The 25,307-nt window shown below is 62.6% G+C and overlaps 3 protein-coding genes across 4 annotated transcripts; all 3 read left to right on the top strand.

Annotated features, from left to right (window-relative positions):
- Positions 1-1,088: 1,088 nt before the first annotated feature.
- PGLS (6-phosphogluconolactonase) lies at positions 1,089-2,798 on the top strand. 2 transcript variants are annotated; one of them, XM_082334204.1, is made up of 5 exons: positions 1,089-1,370; positions 1,454-1,561; positions 1,641-1,742; positions 2,096-2,236; positions 2,391-2,798. In XM_082334204.1, exons 1-5 carry the CDS (start codon positions 1,101-1,103, stop codon positions 2,526-2,528), a joined length of 759 nt encoding a protein of 252 aa, XP_082190330.1. In that variant the 5' UTR covers positions 1,089-1,100; the 3' UTR covers positions 2,529-2,798. The 2 variants fall into 2 exon arrangements, with proteins under 2 accessions (XP_082190330.1, XP_082190331.1); XM_082334205.1 differs by lacking the exon at positions 1,641-1,742.
- Positions 2,799-4,699: 1,901 nt separating this feature from the next.
- On the top strand, positions 4,700-12,934 carry NIBAN3 (niban apoptosis regulator 3; the record flags this gene model as incomplete). The annotated part of the gene is made up of 14 exons (XM_082334072.1): positions 4,700-4,867; positions 5,684-5,814; positions 6,304-6,435; positions 6,823-6,937; positions 7,928-8,077; positions 8,348-8,463; positions 8,546-8,650; positions 9,092-9,254; positions 9,588-9,775; positions 10,124-10,282; positions 10,526-10,642; positions 10,823-10,930; positions 11,561-12,053; positions 12,831-12,934. Exons 1-14 carry the CDS (start codon positions 4,813-4,815, stop codon positions 12,932-12,934), a joined length of 2,136 nt encoding a protein of 711 aa, XP_082190198.1. The 5' UTR covers positions 4,700-4,812.
- An 885-nt stretch (positions 12,935-13,819) lies between these two features.
- COLGALT1 (collagen beta(1-O)galactosyltransferase 1) lies at positions 13,820-25,304 on the top strand. Its single transcript, XM_082334037.1, has 12 exons — positions 13,820-14,070; positions 14,779-14,889; positions 15,790-15,907; positions 16,003-16,137; positions 18,294-18,498; positions 19,794-19,913; positions 20,047-20,123; positions 20,858-20,964; positions 21,069-21,201; positions 23,022-23,149; positions 23,228-23,434; positions 24,973-25,304. Exons 1-12 carry the CDS (start codon positions 13,829-13,831, stop codon positions 25,238-25,240), a joined length of 1,851 nt encoding a protein of 616 aa, XP_082190163.1. The 5' UTR covers positions 13,820-13,828; the 3' UTR covers positions 25,241-25,304.
- The last annotated feature ends 3 nt before the right edge of the window (positions 25,305-25,307 follow it).

Here is a 25,307-nt window from a genome sequence, read left to right as displayed (position 1 = left end):
GAGGTTTGCGGGAGCGTTGGGCTGCGAGGGCAGGGAGGCTCTGCCCTGGGGCCGGGCCGGGCCGCAGCCGCGGGCCCGGGGCCAGCACGGCTCAGCGCCGGGTCCTGCGCGTGGGTCCCACCGACCCCCGGCCACGCTGCGGGCGTGGGGCGGAGGCGTGGGGACGGGGACCCTTGGTGGCTCCCTGGTGGCCCCAGCTGGGTGTCCCCAAGCACGGGCAGCCCACGGGGCCAACCTCCCCCCACACAATGTCCTCGGCCACCCGCTGGTGTCGGGGACCCCCGGTGACGCCGGGGGGGGGGTGCAGTGGCTGGGAAGCTCCTGGTGGAAGAGGGCCTGGGGGTGGTGGTCGGCAGGCGGCTGGATGGGAGCCGGCGGCGTGCCCAGGTGGCCAAAGGGGCCACCAGCATCCTGGCTTGTGTCGGGAGCAGCGTGGCCAGCGGGCCGGGGAAGGGATCGTCCCCCTGGGGGGGCCGCCCCTGGGACGCCGTGTTCAGCGTTGGGCCCCCGGCTCCAAGGAGGAGGCGGAGGGGCTGGAGCGCGGCCGGAGAAGGGCAGCGAGGCCGGGGAAGGGGCTGGGGCGGAGGGGAAGGGGCTGGGGGGCCGGGGAGGAGCGGCCGGGGGAGCCGGGGGGGCTCCGCCTGGGGCGGGGGAGGCCGAGGGGAGCCCTGGGCGCTCTCCCCGGCTGCCTGAAGGGAGGCTGAGGCCGGGGGGGTCGGGCTCTTTGCCCACCCAGCAGCGACAGGAGAAGGAACAGGTCCCGGATGGGACCTGGGATGAGGTGGGATCTCGGGAAGGATTCCTGCGCCCAAAGGGCTGTCGAGCGCCGGCCCAGGCTGCCCAGGGCAGGGGCTGAGTCCCCGCCCGGGGGGGAGCTCAAAGCCCTGCGGACGCGGCGCTCGGGGACCCGCTTTGTGGCGGAGTCGGTAGCTGTAGCTTAGCGATGGCGCTCGGTGACCCGAAAGCTCTTTTCCGACCCAAACGGTTCCGTGATGCCGCCGGGGAGGCCCGGGCCGCCGGTTGCCAGGCCGCCGGTTGCCAGGCAACAGCGCGGCGCGCCGGGCGCGTCACTTCCGGCGCGCCGCTCCCTCAGCGCCGCCATGGCCGCCGCCGCCTCCCGCCGCGTCTCCGTGTTCCCCTCGCCGCGGGAGCTGGGCCCGGCCCTGGCGCGGCTGGTGGCCGAGCGGGCGGCGGCGGCCGGCGGGCGCTTCTCGCTGGGCCTCTCGGGAGGGAGCCTGGTGGGGATCCTGGCCCGGGACCTGCCCCCCGCCGCCGTGGGCCCCGCCGCGCCCGCCCGCTGGCTGCTGGCCTTCTGCGACGAGCGGCTGGTGCCGCCCGAGCACCCGGAGAGCACGGCCGGGGCCTACGAGGTGAGCGGGGCCGGGGCGGCGGGGGCCCCGCCGCCCTTCCCGGGCCGGCCCTGACCCATCGCCGCCGCCGCCGCTCTCCGCAGGCCCAGCTCCTCCCGCGGCTGCTCGCCCCCGGCCCGCGGCTGCTCGCCCCCGCCCCCGGGCTGCCCCCCGCCGCCGCCGCCGATGACTACGCCGCGCAGCTCCGCCAGGTACCGACCCCTGGGGCCGAGGGGGGCGGCGGGGAGAAGCCCCTTCCCGCCCCGCTTCCGCCTCCCGTTCTCTCCGCAGGCTTTCCCGGGCGAGGACGTCCCCGTCTTCGACCTGCTGGTGCTGGGGGTCGGGCCGGACGGGCACACCTGCTCCCTCTTCCCCGGCCACCCCCTGCTCCAGGTGGGCTCCGCTCCCGGGGGACGCCCTCGCCCCCCGTTTTCACCCCTAAACCGCGTCCGCGCGGCAGTTCCTGATCTGGGGGCGTCGTAGTCGGGAAGATAAAGAGGAGGGGGAAAAAGCCGTCGCGGGGAGAAAAAAGCTGCTGAAGGCTACTCGTCCCCCCGCTCGTTTCCCTTAAATTTCTCCCGGTTTGGGGAAGGAAACAGAAAAGGAAACTTTGGGCGGGGCGGAGACGCGGAGGGCTGAGCGCCCTCACTCACCCGCCTGCAGTCGGAGCCTGGGTCGCCCCTCTGCTTCAGCTCTTTTTTTTTTTTCCTCTTTTCCTGTTTTTTCCCCTTTTTTCGCTCCGATAGGAGAAAGAGAAAATCGTCGCTGCGATCACCGACTCTCCGAAGCCGCCGCCAGAGCGGATAACGCTGACGCTGCCCGTGCTGAACGCCGCGCGGATGGTGGTGTTCGTGGCGACGGGGGAGGGCAAAGCCGCCGTTCTCAAGGTTTGGACCCAAACCGTTCCTCGTCCTAACGAAAATCCAAGGCGTTTGGGAGCGAGCGAGAGGTTTCAGTCAACCGCCGAAGCGTTTTAGGCGTGGTTTGCGGTTCCCTCTTGCCGACCGCTCGGCTGAGGCACCGTTCCCTCTCTCCCCGCAGCGCATTTTGGAAGGCGACGAGGAAAACCCCCTTCCCGCCGCTCGCGTCCGGCCTCGCTCCGGGCAGCTGCGCTGGTTCCTGGACGCGGCGGCGGCCAAGGAGCTGACCATCCCTGTCGAGAACCATTCCGTCCCGTAGAGCCGGCGGGCGACGGGAACCGCAGCGCCGGCTGCCTCACATTCCAGGCGAAGAGCGCCGCGTTTGATCGTAGCGCTCGGTCGCGGCACAAAACGGGGGTTTTTTTCCCCCCCTCTTTTTGGAACAAACGGTGCTTTGCCGAGCACGAATTCCCCCGCGGGAATCCCTTCGGTTCGGCGGGGGCCGGGCGGAATCGCGCACGGCGGCGCGCGGTTCGTTTCGGTCGCCGCGAGGCGAAAGGGGCGCGCGATATTAAACGGGCGGATTTCAGCTGCTCTGCTCCTGGTTCTTTTTCCCCCCGGCCGCGCTCTTCCGTCAGCGAGGGGCTCGAGGAGCGGCGTGGGGGCTGGGGCGACGCGAGGACGGACGGACGGACGCTCGTCCGGAGCAGCTCTGGCTGTAGGGCGACGCTCGGTTTCCCTCCCTGGTTTGTTGCGTTTGTCCTTGTTAATCCTGACTTTAATCGTGCCTTAGTTCTTCCCTAAAACAGCGTCGGCGGCTCGTTCCTACCTGTTTTTTCGCACGTCCGCGTGCGCGGCGGTAAAGTTTTGGCTTTCGGTCCTGTCCCGTTGACGTTTGCTGCTTTCGGAGCAGCGAAGAAGGCGCTGAGATCGCGCGGCGTCCAGCGATATCTGTTGGCGCCGCGGGAAAGGAACGGCGTTCCTGCGCTGACGGGTGAAGGAGCCGAGTCGGAAGAGGCAGATGACTTTTACGCGCAGCGCTTCCGCGTCAAATCTGGGGGAAAAAAAACGGGAATTGAGGTTGCCGGGCTGGATGTGGATTTTTACAGACGCGCCGCGCGGAAGCTGATGGGATAAAAGCCCTGAACGCGCCGTACGGGGCGCGGCCGTCCCTCGCGACGGCGTCCGCCGGAGCCGCGGAGCCAACGGCAGCCGGAGCGCGAGCGATTCCGCCTTCGTCAGCGACGCACGCGGGGTTCGGGCTCGTCCCCGCTGTCCGCGGTCGGCGCTAGCGCGGCCTTGCCGGGGGCGCGCGTAGGTGCCGGCGGGAGCTGCGGACAGCCCGGCTGGCGGCTGTTTCGGCGTCTCTGAAATCGGTTTTAAGCCGATCCAGGCAGAAAGCGTCAGGATTTGTGAGTTAAACGCGAACGTGACTAAAATCACGTTTGTATCTGCTCGATAGCCGAGCTCCGCGTCTTAAAAACGTGAGCAAGCCAGCGAAGCAGGTGCGCGCAGACAAGGCTTTGAAACTCAGCGTTTAAAAGAATATTTAAACTGCCCCACTTCCCCGTTGTTGGACCTGACGCGAGCTTTAACGAGACGGTTTTGGCGAAGGTGAGTCTGAAAACGCGCGGCGGTGAATTGTCACGCGTCCGGTCCGCGGCGCCGCGTCCGTAGAAACCCGCTTCTCCCGCGCAGCAGCGCCGCGTTATCCCCGTAGCGATTCCGAAACCTTTTTCCATCCGGTTTTGTAGCTTTTTCTAAACCATCTCCTGTCGATTTCCTCGTGTTTGGGCTTTTCGGGCAGCTCGGGGGCTGATGCAAGCGTTGGGTCTTTCTGCGGAGAGTTTCCTCTTTCCACCCGTCCCGTGGGGCGTGAAGGTATCAAAAACCGCCGGCTGCGTAACGGTACAAATGGCAGATTTGGTTCAGCTCGATTAGGGAAGCGAGAGCAGGTGCGGGGCGCAGCGGCGAGCAGGGCCGTTTCCGCGATCCGCTCTCAGATTTGGAAATAACTCAGAAAAATCCCCCCTCGCCGCATCCCCGCTCGAATTCCTCGCCCGCTTCGTTCGGTTGCGGGGCGTCCCGCGCGGGCGGTAGCCGGGAGAGGGGCGAGGCGGGCGGAACGCGGAGCACCGAGAGCAAATTCGGATAAATCCGGTCGCGCCTTTCGCGGCGGCGTGTAAGCTTACAGCCTGAACCGCTTCAGCGTCCTGACTTTAAATTCCAGCGCGTGCAGCCTCGCCTTGAACGGTTCCGTGTTAATTAACGGTGACCAGCAGTTATTTCAGAAATTAATTAAATTTTTTTAAATTAAATGATTTAAATTAAATCAGAAACCAAACCGGTGCCGTTTTAGCGCGTGGAACTTGGGGCGAAACTGGTAGAAAGGGGTGGGGAGCGGCGGAGGCGCCGCCGCCCCTTTAAGGCTTATTTTTGTGCGTGCGCGGGGGTCGATATGAAACTTTATTTGAATATTCACGGGCCGGTGATCTGGAGGGGAGCGAGACAGGAAAGCGCTGCCGGGCGGCGGAGCTGGCAGGGGGCATGCGGCACGTCCCGGCCTCGGAGCCCGGCCGGCCGCGAGCGCGCTGAGGCCGAAGATGGGAGGAAGGTGTTCGAGCGCTCTGAACGGGAGGCAGCGCAGGTACCTGAGAGGTGAGAAACGACTTTTACTGTATTGCTTTTTTTTGGGGGGCGGAAAACCCATAAATCCTGTTTGCGGTGAGTTGCGGCAGGCTCCCTTGGTGGCGTCGGCCCTCCTTCCGCACCGCAGGGCTGCCCGCGTTGGCTCGGCGCTCGCTGAGCTCGCGTTTGGGCTTTGCGAGACGCAAAATCCAGTTTAGCTGTTGGTTTTAAGGCGTCGGTTGGACAAAAAAAAGAAGAGCAAGGAGGCTGCAGGCCCTTTTCTCTGGTGCCTTCCTCTTCAGACGGCTCTCGGAGAGAGGGCTGGGAAACGCCTCGTTCGTAGACGTCGGCTCGCTGCCCTCCCCGCCTCCTCCCGCGTCTCGAGCAACGCCTTTCTCGGTGCTGCGAGACGCCTCCGGAGCTTCAGACCGCGGCTTTGTTGCCCGATTCTTTCAAGGGCGCGACGTTTCGGTAGCTCTGCTATCGATGAATTTGTTCCCTTGTTTTCCGTCTTTCCAGCTGGCGGAAGAAGCGTTTGGAGAAGCAGCGGCGCGTAAAAAGTCTTTTATAATTTTGATTAGCGTTAGATCCTCTGGCATTTCGGATTCCTTCTTGACCGGACGCCCTCCCGTGCTGCGCTGACGGCCTTCCCAGGGTGATAAAGCACCCGCGGTTTGGGAGCGGGGTCCGGCGACGAGAGAGGCGGAGAGGTTGCTTCACGCCTCAGCGCTCGGTTTCCGCCGGCGTTCTTCGAGGAGAGAAAAGACGCGAACTCAAACCAGCGAGCAGCCTCCTACGGGAGGAGGGCACCCCCCAAAACGGGCTCCGGGCCGGCTCTGCCCGCAGGTCGCGCCGACGCCGCCGTGAAGAACTTCGTGCCCTATTACCGGAGGCAGCTGGCGACCGCCCTTCTGAGACGGGTCTCGGGGGAGCTGGACCCCCAGAGCAAACCGGCCCTGCAGCTCCTGCCGAGCCAGGTAAAAGCCCGGCGCAGCCTCTGCCAGAAACGCGTCCCTGCCGAGGTCGGTCTCGCCTCGGAGGCGTCCGTCCTCCGATGAACGGGGAGACGCGGCTGCCGTCCCCCGTCTCTTTCCGGCTTCGCGTAATTAAACGCCGTTACGCAGAACAGCGGCTGTTAGGGAAAACTTTTGTGGCTTAGAAGTAAGTATTTAGGAGCATATTTTAAGAGAGGGGAGAAGGCGGGGTCGGCAGCCACGGGTCTAGCTCACAAATCAACACCAAACACCATCAAAGCCCTTACGGCATCGCCGCGGCGTATCACGGAGAGCGACGGCGCGGTTTTTTAGGCTCTCCCTTTGCTTTTCCTCACCGCTAGATGTCCGCGTCCAACTGCCTCGCGCTGTAACTCCCACAGCGCTGGCAGCAAAAGCTCTTGGCGGGGCCGGCTCCCTCCCCGGTCTCTCTCATCGCTGAGGTTTTCTGGTTCTTCTCTCGCGTGTCCGCAGCTCCGGGGGCCGCCCGACGCCGCTCTGCACGAGGGGTCGCTCTCCCAGTACGACGGCGATTCCCACAGCTGGCAGGAGAATTACTTCGTTCTGCTCGGAGATTTCACCCTGCGGTGGTTCGAAAGCGAAGAGGTAAACGCGGTCCTGCCGCAGAGGCTGGAAAATCCAGGATTTGACGCGGTCAGACCTCGTGAAAAGCTCGGACCTTGCAGGCGGAGCCGCAAGATGGGGGCCGCGCCGCCGCCTGCGCGCTCGTGTAAAAGCCTGCCGCTTTTTTTTTTCTCCTTGCACGGAGAATCCCTGCACGAACGCGTTCCGTTTCCTTTAAAATTCACCCCAATTTACTGCGTCGCGTCCGATTCTTTCGTTGTTTTAATTGTTGGCGCTCAGCTGCGCGAAAGAGGCGCCGAGTTCCGCAGCTGGCGTAAGCGAAGCCCCGAGAAACGAACCCGCTCGCCGTAGCGCCGCGGTCGGCGTGAGCGAGGCCGCTGAGGATTCGCCCTCCGATTTCTTTTCCAGGCCCTGAGGAGAGGCTGCGAGCCCAGAGGCTCGACCGCTCTCTCTGGCTACCTGCTGCTGTCTTCGCCGAGCGAATACGCCGAATCGCTCGCCCGTCTGTGCCAAGGGCTCGCGGGTAATTCTGGGACGCGTTAAGAAACGGGTAACGGCGGAGGCGCGAGCGGGGTCCGGTTTGGCACCGGACGGAGGCGCAAGGCGGGTTCTGCGTCCTCGCACCAAAAGACGCCCGAGAATCTTCCTTAGGTGTAGGCAGAGCCGTAACCCTCGCGGCTAAACTTACGGCATCGCCCAGGCTCGGCGCTTTCGAGATCCCGTGCTGTTAAATCCGTTGTTTTCCTCGTTTCTCCGCATCCTTTGGCCGCGGGGAGCCGCGCTCGGGGCTGCCGGCAGCCCGCGCGGCTTTCCTTGGCCAGCTGGAACGCCGGGACATTAAACCCAGGTGGCGCAAAACCAGAAGCAGCTGCAGGGAAACTTGGCCAGCGACGGAAATTCATTTCAAATTGTTTTCTCTGCTCAGCTCTTCAGCGCGCAGCCCTCTGGCTTTTATTAGAGAGCTGCCTCCCGTAAAAGAGTTTACATCTGGTCGCGAACATGTGCGAGTTATCGTTGTGTTTTAAAATTCTGGGCAGCGCCGTTAGAAAAACTTAATGGAATTGGGATCTTTCCAGTCTGCCGCAGAATCTGGCTGGAAAGGGAGCAAGGCTTTGCCGATTTGCTCTCGGAACAAAACATTTGTACTCCTCCCTTACAAACGGCCCTCGCTGTTCGCAGCGCTGCGGCAAAACTCCTGTTTGTTGCTTCTGGTAAGGCTAAAAAAAAGAAAAGGCGCCCGGCTTGGCGAAGCCGATCCCCTCGCTTTGGCGTTTCCCCGGCGCGGCGGGGCGCGATCGCCCTCGTTTTCCAAGGAGCGGCTGCGGCGCAGCAGGCCTCGGAGCGCTCTCCAAGGACGGCCTTTTCTTTTTGTCTGTAAACTGGTGTTTCTGAACGAAAACGCGACCGACGGCCGTACCGCTGGGGCAGCTTCCCAGAGTCGATAGAGAATTAATTTAAACTCGTAGCCGCGCCAGCGTACATTGTGCTTCTTCCTCTCTCCTTCCTCCCCGAGGTGGCAGCCCCTTCGCCGACGCGCCGGGAGAGTTTCTCTTTTTCCTCTACCATCCCTTCCGGAGGCAATTCTGCTTCTGCGCGGGCTCGGCGGGATCGCGGCGGATCTGGAGGGCCGCTCTTCGGGACGGCATTCGCTACCGCAGCACGGGTAAGGCCGCCACAGCGGGCGGGCGCTGCCCAACGGAGCGGCGAGGTCCGAGAGCGTGAGCCCTCTCCGCCCTCGGCGTCTCTTCACGGAGGGGGGCGGCACGAGCGGGGTCTCGCTGCGTTTATGCCAGAGGGCGAGAGCCGCTTCCAGCCTTTACTCTCGCTCGGAATAGTTTTTAGCCGTCGAGTTCTCGTGGTTTCACGTGGTTCGGTGGGAATTTCTCTGAGCATCCTCGATGAAACGAGGGACTGCGTTGTCCTTTGTCCTCAGAATTACAGAGGAGGGATTCTCTGGAAGCGGAGGCCTTCCTCGAGGCTGTGCGGTTTTACAGGCAAGAGAGAGGCCGCTACGGGACAGGGGATCTTCTCCTGGGGCCGGAACCTGAGGTCGGTAAAGCGTTCGAGACCGGGGCGTTTCCAGTGAGGCTGTGGCTCCGGGGTGGTTTCAGCTGCTCCTTTTGGGTTTTAGATCCTCGGAAACGTGCTCATGGAGGATCTGCTGCCGGTGCTGCGCTCTCAGGTGCTCCCGAGCATCAGAGGGTCAGAAAGGAGGCGGCAGCAGCTGTGGCTCCAGGTGAATCCCCTGAAAGTCGCGGTCGTGCCGGCACACGCGGTGGCGACCGGCGTGCTCGGAGGGAGAGCGGAGCGTCGGGTATAAACTCGGCAAATAAAGAACAAATTGGCAAAAACGGCCCCTTCCGCGGCCGCTTCCCGGCGCTGGAGTGAAAACCAGGGAGCGCTGCAGCGCGCGAGCGGCGCGGCTGGTTCTGCGTATCGGCAGCGAGGGGCTGGTCATAACGGAGAGGGACAAATTAATTACTTGGTATTTGGGTTGGGTGAAACGAAGCTGGATGAGTCGAGGAATTTTAGGAGCGTGGTAGGGATGGGAAGCGGGTTTTTGTTCAGTGGCGAGGCCAGGAAACGGTAACGTTTCCGAGATTTGCCTGCTTGATGCCTCTTATCTCTCCTTTATTTCTTCTCGCTCTGGATCACCCGCTCCTTATCGGCCCCCCAGTTTCTCCAGGAGGTTTACGCCCTGATCCTCAGCGAAATCTCTGGCGAATTCGAAGCTTTTCAGAAGGAGAAGGAAAAACTACAGATTGAGCTGGAGAAGAAAATTCGCCCCGACCTGGATCAGATGCTGACTCTGAAGGATCAGATAGCCAGCAAACTCCAAGGTTGGGCAAACGGGGGGGATAAAAGGAAAAAATATGCAGGTTCAAAAAAAAAATCTGGACAAATCCATGAAATTTGTCCGCCCGTAGTTGCAGGCCTTAGTTGGGGAAGCGCTGGCTTGGATAGTGTTGTTCTGGGAACCGCAAACCAACAGCTACGGTGAATTTGGGTTCGATAAAGAGGGGCTGCGGGTGGAGGATCTCGGGTGGCGTTTTCTACCCGGCCTGAGCCCCGCTGGCTCCATCCTGTGCCCGGCGGAGCCGGCGCGGTGGGAAGAAGCGTGGTGGGAACGGGGCACGCTCTGTCGGGTGACCCGCAGCTTTCGGTTTCGGCAGCCGTGGTGCGGGGCCCGGCGGAGTCGTGCTGCGGCCGGGACGTGGAGCCTCACCTGGGCTGCGTGATGGAGGAACTGATGCGTCCCGTCAGCGCGGGCGTCGAGGCGGTTCGCTCGCTCTTCGCCCAGAGAGTCGATGAGATGATCGGGCGCCTCCGGAGCTCTCCCGTCGTCACCCTGCAGAAAGAGGTAACGCAGGAACGGGACGGCAAAGGCGGCCGCTCTCCTCCAGCCCCACCGTTGTGGGCGCGGGACCGATTCCCGAGGCGCCGTCGTCGTCATCGCGGTGCCGCAGCTCCTTTGAATCGGTGCCGAATCCCGGCAGGAAGGTTCTCGCGGGGTTGAGCTTTATTAAGCGCCGAGTCTCGGCTGCTGGGGGGATGTCGGAGGGCGCTTTTTGCTCGCGCTCATTCCCGGACTCCTGAGAGGACACGGGGGGAGCGGGAACGCGGAGCCGGGGATCCGAAGGACCCGGGGAGCGGACGCCGCGAAGGCAGGGGGATGCCGTGCGAGCAACGCGCTGCCGCTCTGACCTAGCTCCTGACGCTGGGGAGAACGTCCTGGCAGCCCGAAGTCATGCAGCCGTGCTACGAGGAGGCCGACCTGTATCGAGAAAGCCTGCGAGGGCTCGAGGAGCGGTTCGGCTTCCGCGGCGCGACGAGCCTGGTCCTCGGCGCTCAGAACCTCATGCAGCAGGTGGGTGGGGACGGGGGCCGCTGCGGGCTGGCTCCAGCCTCGGCCGCTCGCTCCCCTTCTGCTCGGTTTCTCCTTGGGCTGCCCGGAAAGCGCGAAGCAGCGGTCTGAAAATCTTTTTCTTGGTTTAAAAACACAACGAGTTGGCTAACCGAGGAGGAAGGCGCTCGCCAGGGGGGCGAGAGGCGGAGGAAGATCCCGGGTCCGGCGCTCCCGGCAGCGGCTCAGCGGGGTTTTGTCTTGCAGCTGATGCGGAACGCCACCCACACCTTCCAGCAGCTCTGGCGGCAGCACCGCGGCCGGGCGGCCGGCCGCCGCCAGCTCGCCCAGATGCTGGGGAGAATCAAAGAGCGGGTGCTGAAGGTGAGGCGCGGGTGCCTCTCCCTTTCCCGCGTGCGATGGGTTTACGCGGACGCGGTTCGGGTTTTTCCGCCGAATCGCCCCGCTTTGCCGCGGTTTCCCCGCCGTTCTGCGTTGCGCTCACGCCGCAGGCGTTAAAAGACGGCGCCCGTTGGACCGATCCCCTCCTGAATTTGATTGCAGAAGTTTGACTGCGACAGCGGCTCCCTCCGGAAGCGATTCGCTCAGGAGTGGCTGGTCCGGATTTTTCTTCCTTTTCTGCTGAAGCGTTTGGAGTCCGGGTGTAAACTGGTACGGCCGAGCCTGCGACGGGCTGGGGGGGGGACTGGGCTCGGGGGAACGGGCTCAAACAAGCGGGTTTTAGTTCAGCGAGAAAAAGCGACGCCTTCCCTCGTTGCGGCCTTCCCCTCTCGCCAGCGTCCTGGCGCTCGGGAGCTGTCTCTCTGCAGAAAAGAGCTTTTTAATTCAAGCTACGGCGGCGCAGGCTGCCAAACCGCAGCCCTCTCCCAGGCGGCATCCCGAAAACCTCCTCCGAACGGACACAACTCGTGTTCTGTTTCACGCCGTCGGGGGCGTGACCGTCCTTTAGCTGTTTCCCAGAACATTCTCCTGTATTTTTATTTTATTCCCTTCCTTTTTTTTTTTTTTGGCGTCTTCGCTGCGCCAGAGCGCTGGCTGGATCGGTTCCCTCCGCAGCGAGTCCCGGGGGTGTTTTTGGAGGCGAAGGGCGCTCTGGCACGGGGAAAGCGGGCTCCTCTGGGATCCGAGGGCGCTGCCGTAGCCTCCGGCCTCGCTCCCCCCGGTTTTTGGGGAGCCTTACCCCATTCCCGTCGATTCTTCCCATCCCGGCTGCTGGTTTCGCAGCCTCCCGGCTCGCTGGGTCGGCAAACGCTGACGCTGCCCCGCTCTGCCCCCGGGTAGGAGCTGCCACGATACGAGAGCTTCGTCTTCGCCGACTTCGGCGGCATCATTAACCTGGAAAACATTTACGAAGAGACGGTCCTGGCTGCGCTGCTGCCGGCTGTCGGCAGAGGTGAGGGGGCTGCGTTCCCGCGGGAACGCCGGGCTGGGATCCCCCGGGAAAATATTTACAGTCACCCAGTCGTCACCGCCGCTTCTCTGTGCGCGGCAGAGATTTGGGGTTTTTTTTTAAGCCGCGAAACAGCGATTTCTATGTTTGTACGTTTGAGTTTCTTCCCAGATGTTGCCCTCGGTCCGTTCCAGAATCCCAAGGCTGAGCTATTTTCTTCCTGCCAGTTTTCTTTCCCTCCCCCTTCGCTGGCTGGAACCGCGAAACCTCCCGCTGGCCAAAGCCGGGGGAAAAAATCCTCTCATTTTCCAGGCGTGATGTCACGGGAGGGCCGCGGCGTCGCCGGCGTCGCCGGCGCCCAACAGGGGAGCTTTTATGGGCAGGGTGACTCAGGAGCCGGGGCTGCGCCGCCGCTTCCACCCTCCCGAAGGGCGAAAAGAGGGGGAGAGCAGGCTGGGAGGGCTCCGCGCGTCCCCTGGAGTCAGCCGTGGAGGGTTCGCCTTGGAAATTGGGCTTGGAAGTAGAATTTTGAGGGTAAAATATGTGAAAGGCCCGTTTTGAAGGCACAAATACGTGAAATTTTGAAGGTAGAATACTTGAAAGTCCTATTTTGAAGGAAAAAAATACTTGAAAGTAACATTTTGAAGGTAGAAATACTTGAATTTTAGAAGGTGAAATACTTGAAAGTCCCATTTTGAGGGAAAACAATACTTGAAAGTAACATTTTGAAGGTAGAAATACTTGAAATTTTGAAGGTAGAATACTTGAAAGTAACATTTTGAAGGAGAAAATACTTGAAAGTCCCATTTTGAAGGAAAAAATACTTGAAAGTAACATTTTGAAGGTAGAAATACTTGAAATTTTGAAGGTAGAATATTTGAAAGTCCCATTTTGAAGGTAGAAATGCTTGAATTTTAGAAGGTGAAATACTTCAAAGTATGAAATTTTGAAGGTAAAATACTAGAAAGTGACATTTTGAAGGTAGAAGTACTTGAAAGTCGCGTTTTGAAGGTAGCAATACTTGAAATTTTGAGGGTACGATACTTGAAAGCGCCATTTTGAAGGTAAAAGCGCCTGACGGCGCCGTTCCGCAGGCAGGACGCGGCCGCGGAGGGCCGGGGTAGGATTTAGCGCTCAGCGCTGCTCCCGTTCCCGTTCCAGCGCTGGCCGAGGACTCGCGCCGCGGCAGCCGCCCCCTCTCCGGCGACGGCTGCCCCTGCCCGCCGGCGAGCGCCGAGGAGCCGCTCTACGAGGAGATGGGCTGAATCGGCGTCGCCGCGGCCTGGAGGCGCTGGGTGCGAACCCCCGGGGCGGGCAGGGGTCCCTGCCTGCGGGCAGGGTCGGGCGCGGGGGCCGCAGGGTGGGCGCGAGCCCTTCGGCCCCGCCGGGAGCAGTTGTGCCCGGCAAAGAATGGAGCGATTGGAAATGGCTGACGTGTGTGGAGAGTGGGTGAAGCCCCGGGGCCCCAAAGGGCCGGGGGAGAGGGAGGGGAGGAGATGGGGCAGGGAGAGGGGGAGATGGGGCTGGTGGAGAGGGGGAGATGGGGCAGGAGAGAGGGTGCGGGGAGAGGGAGATGGGGTGGAGGGAGAGGGAGATGGGGCAGGGCAAGAGGGACATGAGGGAGAAGGGGCAGGAGAGAGGGAGGTGGGGCAGAGGGGGCAGGGGGAGATGGGGCAGGGAGAGATGGGGTGGGGAGAGGGGGCAGGAGAGAGGGAGAGGGGGCAGGAGAGAGAGAGATGGGGTGGGGAGGAGCTGGAATGGAGGAGAGGCTGGGGTGGGGGAGATGGGGCAGGAGGAGAGGGGTTAAGAGAGGGAGGGGAGCTGGGGGAGAGGGAGGTGGGGAGGGGGAGAAAGGGAAGAGGGAGATGGGGGGAGGGAGATGGGGGAGAGGGGGAGATGGGGGGAGGGAGATGGGGCAGGAGGAGAGGGGTTAAGAGAGGGAGGGGAGCTGGGGGAGAGGGAGATGGGGGGGAGGGGGAGAAAGGGAAGAGGGAGATGGGGGAGAGGGGACAGGAGAGGGGGGGAGATGGTGGAGAGGGGGAGAAGGGGAAGAGGGAGATGGGCCCGGGGGGCGTGGCCACGGGGGAGGCGTGGCCGCAGGGGGGCGGGGCCGCCGAGGGGGCGGGGCCGGGGCGGGGCGGAGCCGCGGGCGGCCCAGGATGGCGGCGGCGCGGCCGGGGCCGCTGCTGCTGCTGCTGGCGCTGGCGGCGGGGCCGGGCCCGGGCCCGGGGCCGCGGCCGGCGGGCGGGTACTTCCCCGAGGAGCGCTGGAGCCCCGAGTCGCCGCTGCGGCCGCCACGCGTGGCCGTGGCGCTGCTGGCGCGGAACGCGGCCCACGCGCTGCCCGCCACGCTGGGGGCGCTGGAGCGGCTGCGGCACCCGCCGGAGCGGACGGCGCTGTGGTGGGGGGGCGTGGGGCGGGGGGGGGGGGACACGGGTGGGGGGGGACATGGGTAAGGGGGGGTATGGGGGGGGGGACATGGGTAAGGGGGGACACGAGTGGGGGGGACACGGGGCTTGGGGGGGATATGGGGGGGACATGGGGCTGGGGGGGGACGTGGGGTTTGGGGGGGATGTGGGGGGACACAGGTGACAGGGACACGGGTGGGGGGGATACGGGGCTTGGGGGGGGACATGGGTAAGGGGGGACACGAGTGGGGGGGACAGGGGGCTTGGGGGGACATGGGTGGGGACACGAGTGGGGGGGACGTGGGGCAGGATATGGGTGGGGGGGGACATGGGTAAGGGGGGACACGAGTGGGGGGACGTGGGGCTTGGGGGGGGACACGGGTGACAGGGACACGGGTGGGGGGGGTTGGGGGGCTGGGGGGGACACATGGGTAAGGGGGGACACGGGGCTTGGGGGGATATGGGTGGGGGGGACACGGGGCGTGGGGGGACAGAGTGGGGGGGGACGACACGGACGTGAGGGGGAATGTGGAGGGGACACGGGTGGGGGGGACACGGGGCGTGGGGAGGGGGACGTGTTCTTGGGGCGCACCCCAGGGCTGAGGGGGCCCACGGCGGGACCCCGCAGGGTGGCGGGGGGACACGGGGGGGGGACACGGGTGGGGGGCTGACGGGCCCACGCGGCGGGACCCCCCCCCCAGGGTGGCGGTGGATCACAGCGTGGACAACACCACGGCGCTGCTGCGGGAGTGGCTGGGGCGGGTGCGGGGGCTCTACCACCGCGTGGAGTGGCGGCCCATGGAGGAGCCGCGGTGAGGGGGGCCGGGGGGGGCTTGGGGGGGCCCTGGGGGGGGGCGTCTCCTGTGGGCTCTGGGTGCCTGATTGGGGGGGGGGTCTGGGGGGGGGGGTCTGTGGGCTGTGGGTGCTCAGGTTTGGGGGTTACCGTGGGTCCCCAAATTCCTGGGGGGGGTCTGTGGGTGCCCAGTTTGGGGGGGGGGTGTCTATGAGGGGGTGTCTATGGGCTGTGGGTGCCCAATTTTGGGGTGGGGGGGTGTCTATGGGCTGCAGGTGCTTAGGTTTGGGGGTTACCGTGGGTCCCCAAATTCCTTGGGGGGGTCTGTGGGTGCCCAGTTTGGGGGGGGGTGTCTGTGGGCTGTGGGTGCTCAGATTTGGGGATTACCGTGGGTCCCCAAATTCCTGGGGGGGTCTGTGGGTGCCCAGTTTGGGGGGGGGTGTCTATGAGGGGGTGTCTATGGGCTGTGGGTGCCCAATTTTGGGGTGGGGGGGTGTCTATGGGCTGCAGGTGCTTAGGTTTGGGGGTTACCGTGGGTCCCCAAATTCCTGGGGGGGGTCTGTGGGTGCCCAGTTTGGGGGGGGGTGTCTGTGGGCTGTGGGTGCTCAGATTTGGGGATTACCGTGGGTCCCCAAATTCCTGGGGGGGTCTGTGGGTGCCCAGTTGGGGGGGGGGGGTGTCTGTGGGCTGTGGGTGCTCAGGTTTGGGGGTTACCATGGGTCCCCAAATTTTTGTGGGGGGGTCTGTGGGTTGAGGGAGCCCTGTGGGTGGTGGGTGCCCAGGTTCAGAGGGTCCCCGTGGGCTGCGGGTGCCTGGCCTCGGGGGGGTCCCCAGCCTCGGGGGGGTCCCCACGGAGCGGGTGGGTGGGTGCGGGGTGGGGGCCGGCTCTCAGGGCCGCGCGGACCCCCACCCCCCCCAGGTCGTACCCCGACGAGGAGGGTCCCAAGCACTGGTCCCCCTCCCGCTACGAGCACGTGATGAAGCTGCGTCAGGCGGCGCTGGACTCCGCCCGCGCCATCTGGGCCGACTACCTGCTGGTACGGGGGTCCCGGCACCGCGGGCTGGGGCGGCGCGGGCGCGGTCGTCGCGGCGGCTGACGGCGCCCGTCGGGCGTCTGGGTGCCCTCGCGCAGTTCCTGGACGCCGACAACGTCCTGACCAACCCCGACACCCTGGGGCTGCTGATGGCGGAGAACAAGACGGTGGTGGCGCCCATGCTGGACTCGCGCGCCGCCTACTCCAACTTCTGGTGCGGGATGACGGCGCAGGTGAGAGCCGGGTCCCCTGGGTGCTGGGTCCTCCAGGTCCCCTGGGTGCTGGGTCCCCTGGGTGCCCGGTTCTCTGGGTGCTGGGTCCTCCAGGTCCCCCGGGTGCCAGGTCCCCTGGGTGCTGGGTCCCCTGGGTGCTGGGTCCCCTGGGTGTCATGTTGTCTGGGTGCCATGTTGTCTGGGTGCCGGGTCCGCCAAGTCCCCTGGGTGTCCTGTTCTCTGGGTGCTGGGTCCTCTAGGTCCCTTGGGTGCCCGGTTCTCTGGGGGCCAGGTCCTCCAGGTCCCCTGGGTGCTGGGTCCTCCAGGTCGCCTGGGTGCTGCGTTCTCTGGGTGCTGGGTCATCCCGGTTCTCTGGGCGCTGGGTTCTCTGGGCGCTGGGTTCTCCATCTCCGTTGGGTGCTGGGTCCTCTGGCTGTTGGGGTCCGCAAGGTCCCCTGGGTGTCAAGTTCTCTGGGTGCCAGGTCCGCCGGGTCCCCTGGGTGCCCGGCTCTCTGGGTGCTGGGTCCTCCAGGTCCCTTGGGTGCCCGGTTCTCTGGGGGCCATGTCCTGCAGGGCCTCTGGGTGCTGGCTCCCCTGGGTGCCAGGTCCCCTGGGTGTCATGTTCTCTGGGTGCTGGGTCCTCTAGGTCCCTTGGGTGCCCAGTTCTCTGGGGGCCAGGTTCTCCAGGTCCCCTGGGTGCTGGGTCCTCCGGGTCCTCCAGGTCCCCTGGGTGCTGCGTTCTCTGGGTGCCGGGTCATCCTGGTTCTCTGGGCGCTGGGTTCTCCATCTCCCTTGGGTGCTGGGTCCTCTGGCTGTTGGGGTCCGCAAGGTCCCCTGGGTGTCAAGTTCTCTGGGTACCAGGTCCGCCGGGTCCCCTGGGTGCCCGGCTCTCTGGGTGCTGGGTCCTCCAGGTCCCTTGGGTGCCTGGTTCTCTGGGGGCCATGTCCTGCAGGGCCTCTGGGTGCTGGGTCCCCTGGGTGCCAGGTCCCCTGGGTGTCACGTTGTCTGGGCGCTGGGTCCGCTGAGTCCCCTGGGTGTCATGTTCTCTGGGTGCTGGGTCCTCTAGGTCCCTTGGGTGCCCGGTTCTCTGGGGGCCAGGTCCTCCAGGTCCCCTGGGTGCCGGGTCTGCCGGGTCCCCTGGGTGCTGTGTTCTCTCAGTGCCAGGTCCGCCGGGTCCCCTGGGTGCTAGGTTCCCTGGGTGCCATATTTTCTGGTCTTCTGGGTGCCACATTCCCTGGGTGCCGTGTCCCTTGGGTGCTGCGTTCTTTGGGTGCCGGGTCTCCAGATCCCCTGGGCACTGGGTTCTCCATGTTCCCTGGGTGCTGGGTTCTGTGGTCTCCTGGGTGCGAGGTCCCTCGGGTGCTGGGTCCTCTGGGTCCCCTGGGTGCTGCATACCATGGATGCCATGTTTTCTGGTCCCCTGGGTGCCAGGTCCCCTGAGTGCTGTGTCCCTTGGGCCCTGGGTCCTCCAGGTCCTCTGGGTGCTGGGTTCTCTGGGTCCCCTGGGTGCTGAGTGCTCTGGGTGCCGGGTCCCCCGGGTGCTGCGTCCTCTGGTCCCTTGGGTGTCGTGTCCCTTGGGTGCTGGGTCCTCTGGGTGCTGGGTTCTCTGGGTCCTCCGGGTGCCAGGTCCCCTGGGTGCTGGGTCCTTTGGGTCCCCTGGGTGCCAGGTCCCTCAGGCGCTGGGTCCTCCAGGTCCTCTGGGTGCTGGGTTCTCTGGGTCCCCTGGGTGCTGCATCCTCTGGGTGCCCTGTTCTTTGGGTGCTGGGTCCTCTGGGTCCTCCAGGCACCGGGTCCCCTGGGTGCTGGGTCCTCTGGGTGCTGGGTCCTCCAGGCCCTGAGTCTTCCATGTCCCCCGGGTGCCACATGCTCCATGTCCTCTGGGTGCCATGTCCTTTGGGTGCTGGGTCCTCTGGGTCCTCCAGGCACCGGGTCCCCTGGGTGCTGGGTCCTCTGGGTGCTGGGTCCTCCAGGCCGTGAGTCCTCCGTGTCCCCTGGGTGCCACATGCTCCATGTCCCCTGGGTGCCGTGTCCTTGGCACCGAGTCCTCCAGGTGCTGGGTCCTCCGTGTCCCGTGGGTGCTGGGTCCCCTGGGTGCCCCGTCCTCCGGCCGCCGCACCCCCCGCCCCGCCGCTCCGCGGGGCCGAGCCGGGCGCCCAGGCGGTTCCTGCCTCTCGCAGGGTTACTACCGGCGGACGCCGGCCTACCTGCCCATCCGGAAGCGGGAGCGCCGGGGCTGCTTCGCCGTGCCGATGGTGCACTCCACCTTCCTGCTGGACCTGCGCAAGGAGGCCTCGCGCGCCCTCGCCTTCTACCCGCCGCACCCCGACTACACCGGCGCCTTCGACGACATCATCGTCTTCGCCTTCTCCTGCCGGCAGGCGGGTGAGGAGCCGGGGGGCTGGCCTGGGCTTCGGGCTGGCGCTGGCTTAACTTTGGGCTGGTGTCGGCCTTGGCTTTGGGCTGGCACCGGCTTAACTTTGGGCTGGCGTTGGCCTTGGCTTTGGGCTGGCATTGGGTTAACTTTGGGCTGGTGTTGGGCTTGGCTTTTGGCTGGTGTTGGCTTAACTTTGGGCTGGTGCTGGCTTAACTTTGGGCTGACGCTAATGTTAGCTTTAGGCTCGCTTAATGTTAGGCTCGCTTAATGTTAGGCTCAATTAATGTTAGGCTCACTTAACTTGTAACTTTAGAGTCGCTTAACTTTAGGTTCAGCCAAGGGTTAACTTTACTCCTGCATAACTTTAACTATAGGCTGGGCTTAGCTTCAGACTTGCTTAACTTCTAACTTCAGCCTGGCATTAACTTCAGGTTCGTTTAACTTCAGGCTCACTTAACTTTAACTTCAGCCTGGGATTAACTTCAGCCCTGCTTAACTTTAGCTTCAGCTCCACTTAACTTTTAACTTCAGCCCAGCCATAACCTCAGGCTCACTTAACCTTAATTTCAGGCTCATTTAACTTCCACTTCAGTCTGGTGTTAGCTTCAGCCCCGCTTAACTTTTAGCTTCAGCCCAGTGTTAACTTCAGGCTCGCTTAACTTTTTAACTTCAGGCTTGCTTAACTTCCATTTCAGGCCTGCTTAACTTTAATTTCAGCCTAGGGTTAATTTCAGGCTCACTTAACTTCCGCTTCAGGCTTGCTTAACTTCTACTTCAGCCTCGCTTAACTTTCACTTCAGGCCTGCTTAACTTTAATTTCAGCCTGGGGTTAACTTCAGCCCCGCTTAACTTTTAGCTTCAGCCTGGGCTTAACTTCAGCCCCGCTTAACTTTTAGCTTCAGCCTGGGGTTAACTTCAGCCCCGCTTAACTTTTAGCTTCAGCCTGGGCTTAACTTCAGCCCCGCTTAACTTTTAGCTTCAGCCTGGGGTTAACTTCAGCCCCGCTTAACTTTTAGCTTCAGCCTGGGCTTAACTTCAGCCCCGCTTAACTTTTAGCTTCAGCCTGGGGTTAACTTCAGCCCCGCTTAACTTTTAGCTTCAGCCTGGGCTTAACTTCAGCCCCGCTTAACTTCTAGCTTCAGCCTGGGGTTAACTTCAGCCCCGCTTAACTTTTAGCTTCAGCCTGGGGTTAACTTCAGCCCCGCTTAACTTTTAGCTTCAGCCTGGGGTTAACTTCAGCCACGTTTTTTAACTTCGGCCTGGCTTCAGCCCCGCTTAACTCCAGCTCGGCTTAAATCTGCAGAAGTCCAGATGTTCATCTGCAACCGGGAGGTGTACGGGTTCCTGCCGGTGCCGCTGCGCTCCCACAGCACCTTGCGGGACGAGGCCGAGAGCTTCCTGCACGTCCAGCTGGAGATCATGGGTGAGCGGCGGCGGCAGCGGCGTCACTCCCGGCGCGGTGGCGGCGGCATCGGCGCTCCGAGCGCCTCCGTGCCCGGATCCGGCCCCTGGGGAGGCTTCGCCCGCCAGCCCCGGGTTTCTCCCTCTCCCTGCAGTGAAGAACCCGCCGGCGGAGCCCTCCCCCCACGTCTGGGTCCCCCCCAAAGTCCCCGACAAGATGGGCTTCGATGAGGTGAGGCCGCCCGCCCGGGGCTCCCTGCGCCACCCGGATTGGGGGGTTCTCCTCTCGATTTGGGGGTTTAGGTTTTTCCTCTTCTTTTCTGGATTTTGGGGATTTTTGCCCCTTTTTTTTCTGAATTTTGGGGCTTTCTCCCCTCCCCTTTCCTGGATTTTGGGGTGTTTCCTCCCCTCCTCTGGAATGTGTGTCCCCCCCTTCTCTTCTGGATTTTGGGGTTGTTTTTCCCTTTTCTTCTGGATTTTGGGTTGGGTTTTTTTTCCTTTTCTTCTGAATTTTGGGGTTCCTCCCCCATTCTGGATTTTGGGATGTTTTTCCCCCCCATCTTCTGGAATTCGGGGTTCCCCCCCCCCTTTTCTTCTGGATTTTGTGGTGGTTCTTCCCTTTTCTTGTGAATTTTGGGGGGGGTTTCTACTCTCTCTTCTGGAATTTGCTTTTTTCCTCCCCTTCTCTTCTGGATTTTGGGGTTGTTTTTTCCCTTTTCTTCTGGATTTTGGGGGTTTTTTCCCCTCCCTCTTCTGAATTTGGGGGTTCCCCCCCTTCTGGATTTCAGGGTTTGGCTTTTTTATTTTCTTCTGGATTTGTTTTTTTTCTTCCCTTCTCTTCTGAATTTTGGGGGTTTTTCCCCCCTCTCTTCTGGATTTTGGGGGGTTTTATTTTTTTCTGGATTTGTGGGGGTTTTTTCCCCTTCTCTTCTGAATTTTGGGGTTTTTTTCCCCCCTTCTTTTCAGGTTTTCATGATTAACCTGAAGCGGCGGGCGGACCGGCGGGAGCGGATGCTGCGGACGCTGTACGAGCAGGAGATCGCCTGCAAGCTGGTGGAGGCGGTGGACGGCAAGTGCGTCCGGGGAGGGGACCGCGGCGGCGGGCGAGCCCTGGGGCCGCTCTCCCGGGGGATTTTCCCTCGGGAAGGGTCCCAGGACGGAGCCGGTTGGGTTGCAGAGCCATGAACAGCAGCGAGGTGGAGGCGCTGGGCATCCGGATGCTGCCGGGGTACAAGGACCCCTACCACGGGCGGCCGCTCACCAAGGGGGAGCTGGGCTGCTTCCTCAGCCACTACCGCGTCTGGCAGGAGGTGAGCGGGGCTGCGGGGGCCTAATCCCGCTGGGGAGGGAGGGGATGAGTCCCTAATCCCACTGGGGAGGAGACAAATCCCTAATCCCACTGGGGAGGGAGGGGACGAGTCCCTAATCCCACTGGGGAGGAGACAAATCCCTAATCCCGCTGGGGAGGAGACAAATCCCTAATCCCGCTGGGGAGGGAGGGGACGAGCCCCTAATCTTGCTGGGAAGGAGACAAATCCCTAATCCCGCTGGGGAGGGAGGGGATGAGTCCCTAATCCCGCTGGGGAGGAGACAAATCCCTAATCCCGCTGGGGAGGGAGGGGACGAGCCCCTAATCTTGCTGGGAAGGAGACAAATCCCTAATCCTGCTGGGGAGGGAGGGGATGAGTCCCTAATCCCGCTGGGGAGGAGACAAATCCCTAATCCTGTGGGCGAGGGAGGGGACGAGTCCCTAATCCCACTGGGGAGGAGACAAATTCCTAATCCCGTGGGCGAGGGAGGGGACGAGTCCCTAATCCCGCTGGGGAGGGAGGGGACGAGCCCCTAATCTTGCTGGGAAGGAGACAAATCCCTAATCCCGCTGGGGAGGAAGGGGACGAGTCCCTAGTTGTGATAGCGAGGAGGGGGACAAGTCTCTGATTGTGATGGTAACGAAGGGGACAAATCCCTCATCCCAACAGTAAGGAAGGGGACAAATCTGTAATCCCGATGGGAAGGAACGGGACAAATCCCGAATCTTAACGGGAAGGAAGGGGACAAGTCCCTAATCCTGATGGGAAGGAAGGGGAAGAGTCCCTGGTTCTGACAGCAAGGAAGGGACAAGTCTGTGATCCCGATGGGAAGGAAGGGGACAAATCTCTAATCCCGATGGGAAAGAAGGAGACAAATCCCTAATCCCGATGGGAAGGATGGGGACAAGTCCGTAATCCTAAAGGGAAGGACAGGGACAAGTCCCTGATCCCAAGGGGAAGGACGGGGACAAATTCCTAATCCTAAAGGGAAGGATGGGGACGAGTCCCTAATCCTGAGGGGAAGGACATGGATGAATCCCTAATCCTGAGGGGAAGGATGGGGACGAGTCCCTCATCCCGAGGGGAAGGACGTGTATGAATCCCTAATCCCAAGGGGAAGCATGGGGATGAGTCCCTAATCCCGAGGGGAAGCATAGGGATGAGTCCCTAATCCCGAGGGGAAGGATGTGTATGAATCCCTAATCCCGAGGAGAAGGATGGGGACAAGTCCCTCATCCTGAGGGGAAGGATGGGGATGAGTCCCTAATCCCAAGGGGAAGGACATGGATGAATCCCTAATCCCGAGGGGAAGGATGGGGATGAGTCCCTAATCCCGAGGGGAAGGACATGGATGAATCCCTAATCCCGAGGGGAAGGATGGGGATGAGTCCCTAATCCCGAGGGGAAGGACATGGATGAATCCCTAATCCCGAGGGGAAGGATGGGGACGAGTCCCTAATCCCGAGGGGAAGGACGTGTATGAATCCCTAATCCCAAGGGGAAGCATGGGGACGAGTCCCTAATCCCGAGGGGAAGGACATGGATGAATCCCTAATCCCGAGGGGAAGGATGGGGATGAGTCCCTCATCCCGAGGGGAAGGACGTGTATGAATCCCTAATCCCAAGGGGAAGCATGGGGATGAGTCCCTCATCCCGAGGGGAAGGACGTGTATGAATCCCTAATCCCGAGGGGAAGGATGGGGACGAGTCCCTCATCCCGAGGGGAAGCCGTCGGAGGTGGCTGGGGCTGAGCGGGGCGCAGCGGAACGGGGAGCCTTTCCCGTTGTCCGTAAGAAGCCGCCGCTCGGGTTCAATCGCAGATCGTGGCGAGGGGGCTGGAGAAGTCGGTGGTGTTCGAGGACGACCTGCGCTTCGAGATCTTCTTCAAGCGGCGCCTGATGAACCTGATGCAGGACCTGGAGGCGGAGGGGTTGGCCTGGGACCTGATGTGAGTCTCGCCGCTAACGACCCCCGCCCCGGCCGCAAACGAGGGCATCGCTAACGAAGGCATCGGGTCTCCCCGCAGTTACATCGGGAGGAAACGGATGCAGGTGGAGCGGCCGGAGAAGTCGGTGCCGCGGGTGAGGAACCTGGTGGAAGCGGATTATTCCTACTGGACGCTGGGTTACGTCCTCTCGCTGCGCGGCGCCCGGAAGCTGCTGGCGGCCGAGCCGCTGGCCAAGATGCTGCCCGTCGACGAGTTCCTGCCCGTCATGTTCGACAAACACCCGCTGTGAGTGCCGGGGCGGCCGACGGCGCCCGCGGGGGTCGGGGTTTTGGGGGGGAGCGTCCCCGTGCCACCGGGCTCGGAGGGGTTCCCCCTTGGCGCTGGCTTCTCAGCCCTTTGGAGACGTTTCTCCTGCAGCCATTTTTCTTATCCCGTTGGATCCGTTTCTTCGGGCCCGCGTCCCCTCGGAGCTGGTTTCTTGCCCCGTGGGACTATTTTTCTTGTCCCTTGGGACCGTTTCTCCTGTCCCCACGGATGCGTTTCCCTTCGGAGCGGGTTCCTTGTCCCTTGGGAGCTGTTTCTCCTGTCCCCACGGATGCGTTTCCCTTCGGAGCGGGTTCCTCGTCCCTTGGGAGCTGTTTCTCTTGTCCCTTTGGCTCCATTTCTCCTCAGAAACCCTTTTGTGTCCCTCTGGAGCCATTTTTCCTGTCCCTTTGGCTCCGTTTCCCCTCGGAGACGGCTCCTTGGCCCTTTAGGACGCATTTTCCGTGTCCCTTGGCCCTTTGGTGATGGTGTCTTATCCCTTTGGATCTGTTTTCCCTTGGCCCTTTGGTGATGGTGTCTTATCCCTTTGGATCTGTTTTCCCTCGGAGACGTTCGTCCCTGTCCCTTTGGCTCTGTTTCTCCTCACAGCGGGTTCCTCGTCCCTTGGGAGCTGTTTTTCCTGTCCCCACAGATGAGTTTCCCTTCGGAGCGGGTTCCTCGTCCCTTGGGAGCTGTTTCTCTTGTCCCTTTGGCTCCATTTCTCCTCAGAAACCATTTCTTGTCCCTCTGGAGCCACTTTTCTCGTCCCTTTGGAGCTGTTTCCCCTCGGAGACGGCTCCTTGTCCCTCTGGAGACAGTTTTCTGATCCCTTTGGAGATGTTTCTTGTCCTTTTGGAGCAATTGCACCTCAGAGATGTTTGTCCCTGGCCCTTTGGCTCCGTTTCTCCTCGGAGCAGGTTCCTTGTCCCTTGGGAGCTGTTTTTCTTGTCCCTTTGGCTCCATTTCCCCTCTGAGACCATTTCTTGTCCCTTTAGGAGACATTTTCCATCTCCCTTTGGCTCTGTTTCCCCTCGGAGAAGGTTCCTCGTCCCTGGGGAGCCGGTTTGTCTCTCGTCCCTTGGGATCCGCTTCCCTCAGAGCTTTTCCCCCTTGTCCCTTGGGCTCCATTTTCCCTCTCAACGGTTCCTTGGCCCCTGGGAGCCGTTCTTGTTCCTTCGGAGCCATCGCCCTTGGATCCATTCCTCGGAGCCGTTTTTCTTGTCCCTTTGGTTCCCTTTCCCCTCGGAAGCACTTTCGTGTCCTTTGGGAGCTGGTTTCACGTCCCTTTGGAGCCATTTTTCCCTGAGCAATGGTTCCTTCTCCCTTGGGAGCCATTTTTCTTGTCCCTTTGGCTGCGTTTCCCCTCGGAGCCGGTTCCGCTTCCCTCGCAGCCATTTTCTCATCCCTCCGCTGGTTCCCACAGCTCCGCTCCGGACCATTTCTCTCTCAAAAATCCTTCGCGTTCCATTGGGAAAAGCGCTTTTCCCGGCCTTCCCTAACCCCTCTCCCTCCATCCCCAGCGCCGACTACACCAAACACTTCGCCAAGCGGGATTTGGTGGCCTTTTCGGCGGAGCCGCTGCTGGTGTTTCCCACCCACTACACGGGGGAGGAGGGTTACGTCAGCGACACCGAGACCTCGGTGGTGTGGGACGACGAAGCCACCGCCACCGACTGGGACCGCGCCAAGTCCCAGAAGATGAAGGAGCAGGAGGAGCTGCGGCGGGAGGCCCAGAATTCCGACGTGCTCCAGTCCCCCCTCGACAGCGCCGCGCGGGACGAGCTATGACCCGGCAGGGGCTGCGGGGGTGGGGGGACGATGACGCCGCTTTTAAATTCTATTTTTATTTTTATTT

Source organism: Platalea leucorodia (genome assembly GCF_965183815.1).
Source record: "Platalea leucorodia genome assembly, chromosome: 29".
Taxonomy (NCBI): domain Eukaryota; kingdom Metazoa; phylum Chordata; class Aves; order Pelecaniformes; family Threskiornithidae; genus Platalea; species Platalea leucorodia.
The sequence above is the reverse complement of the archived record's forward strand: the minus strand, read 5'-3'. Positions and strand labels throughout refer to the sequence as shown.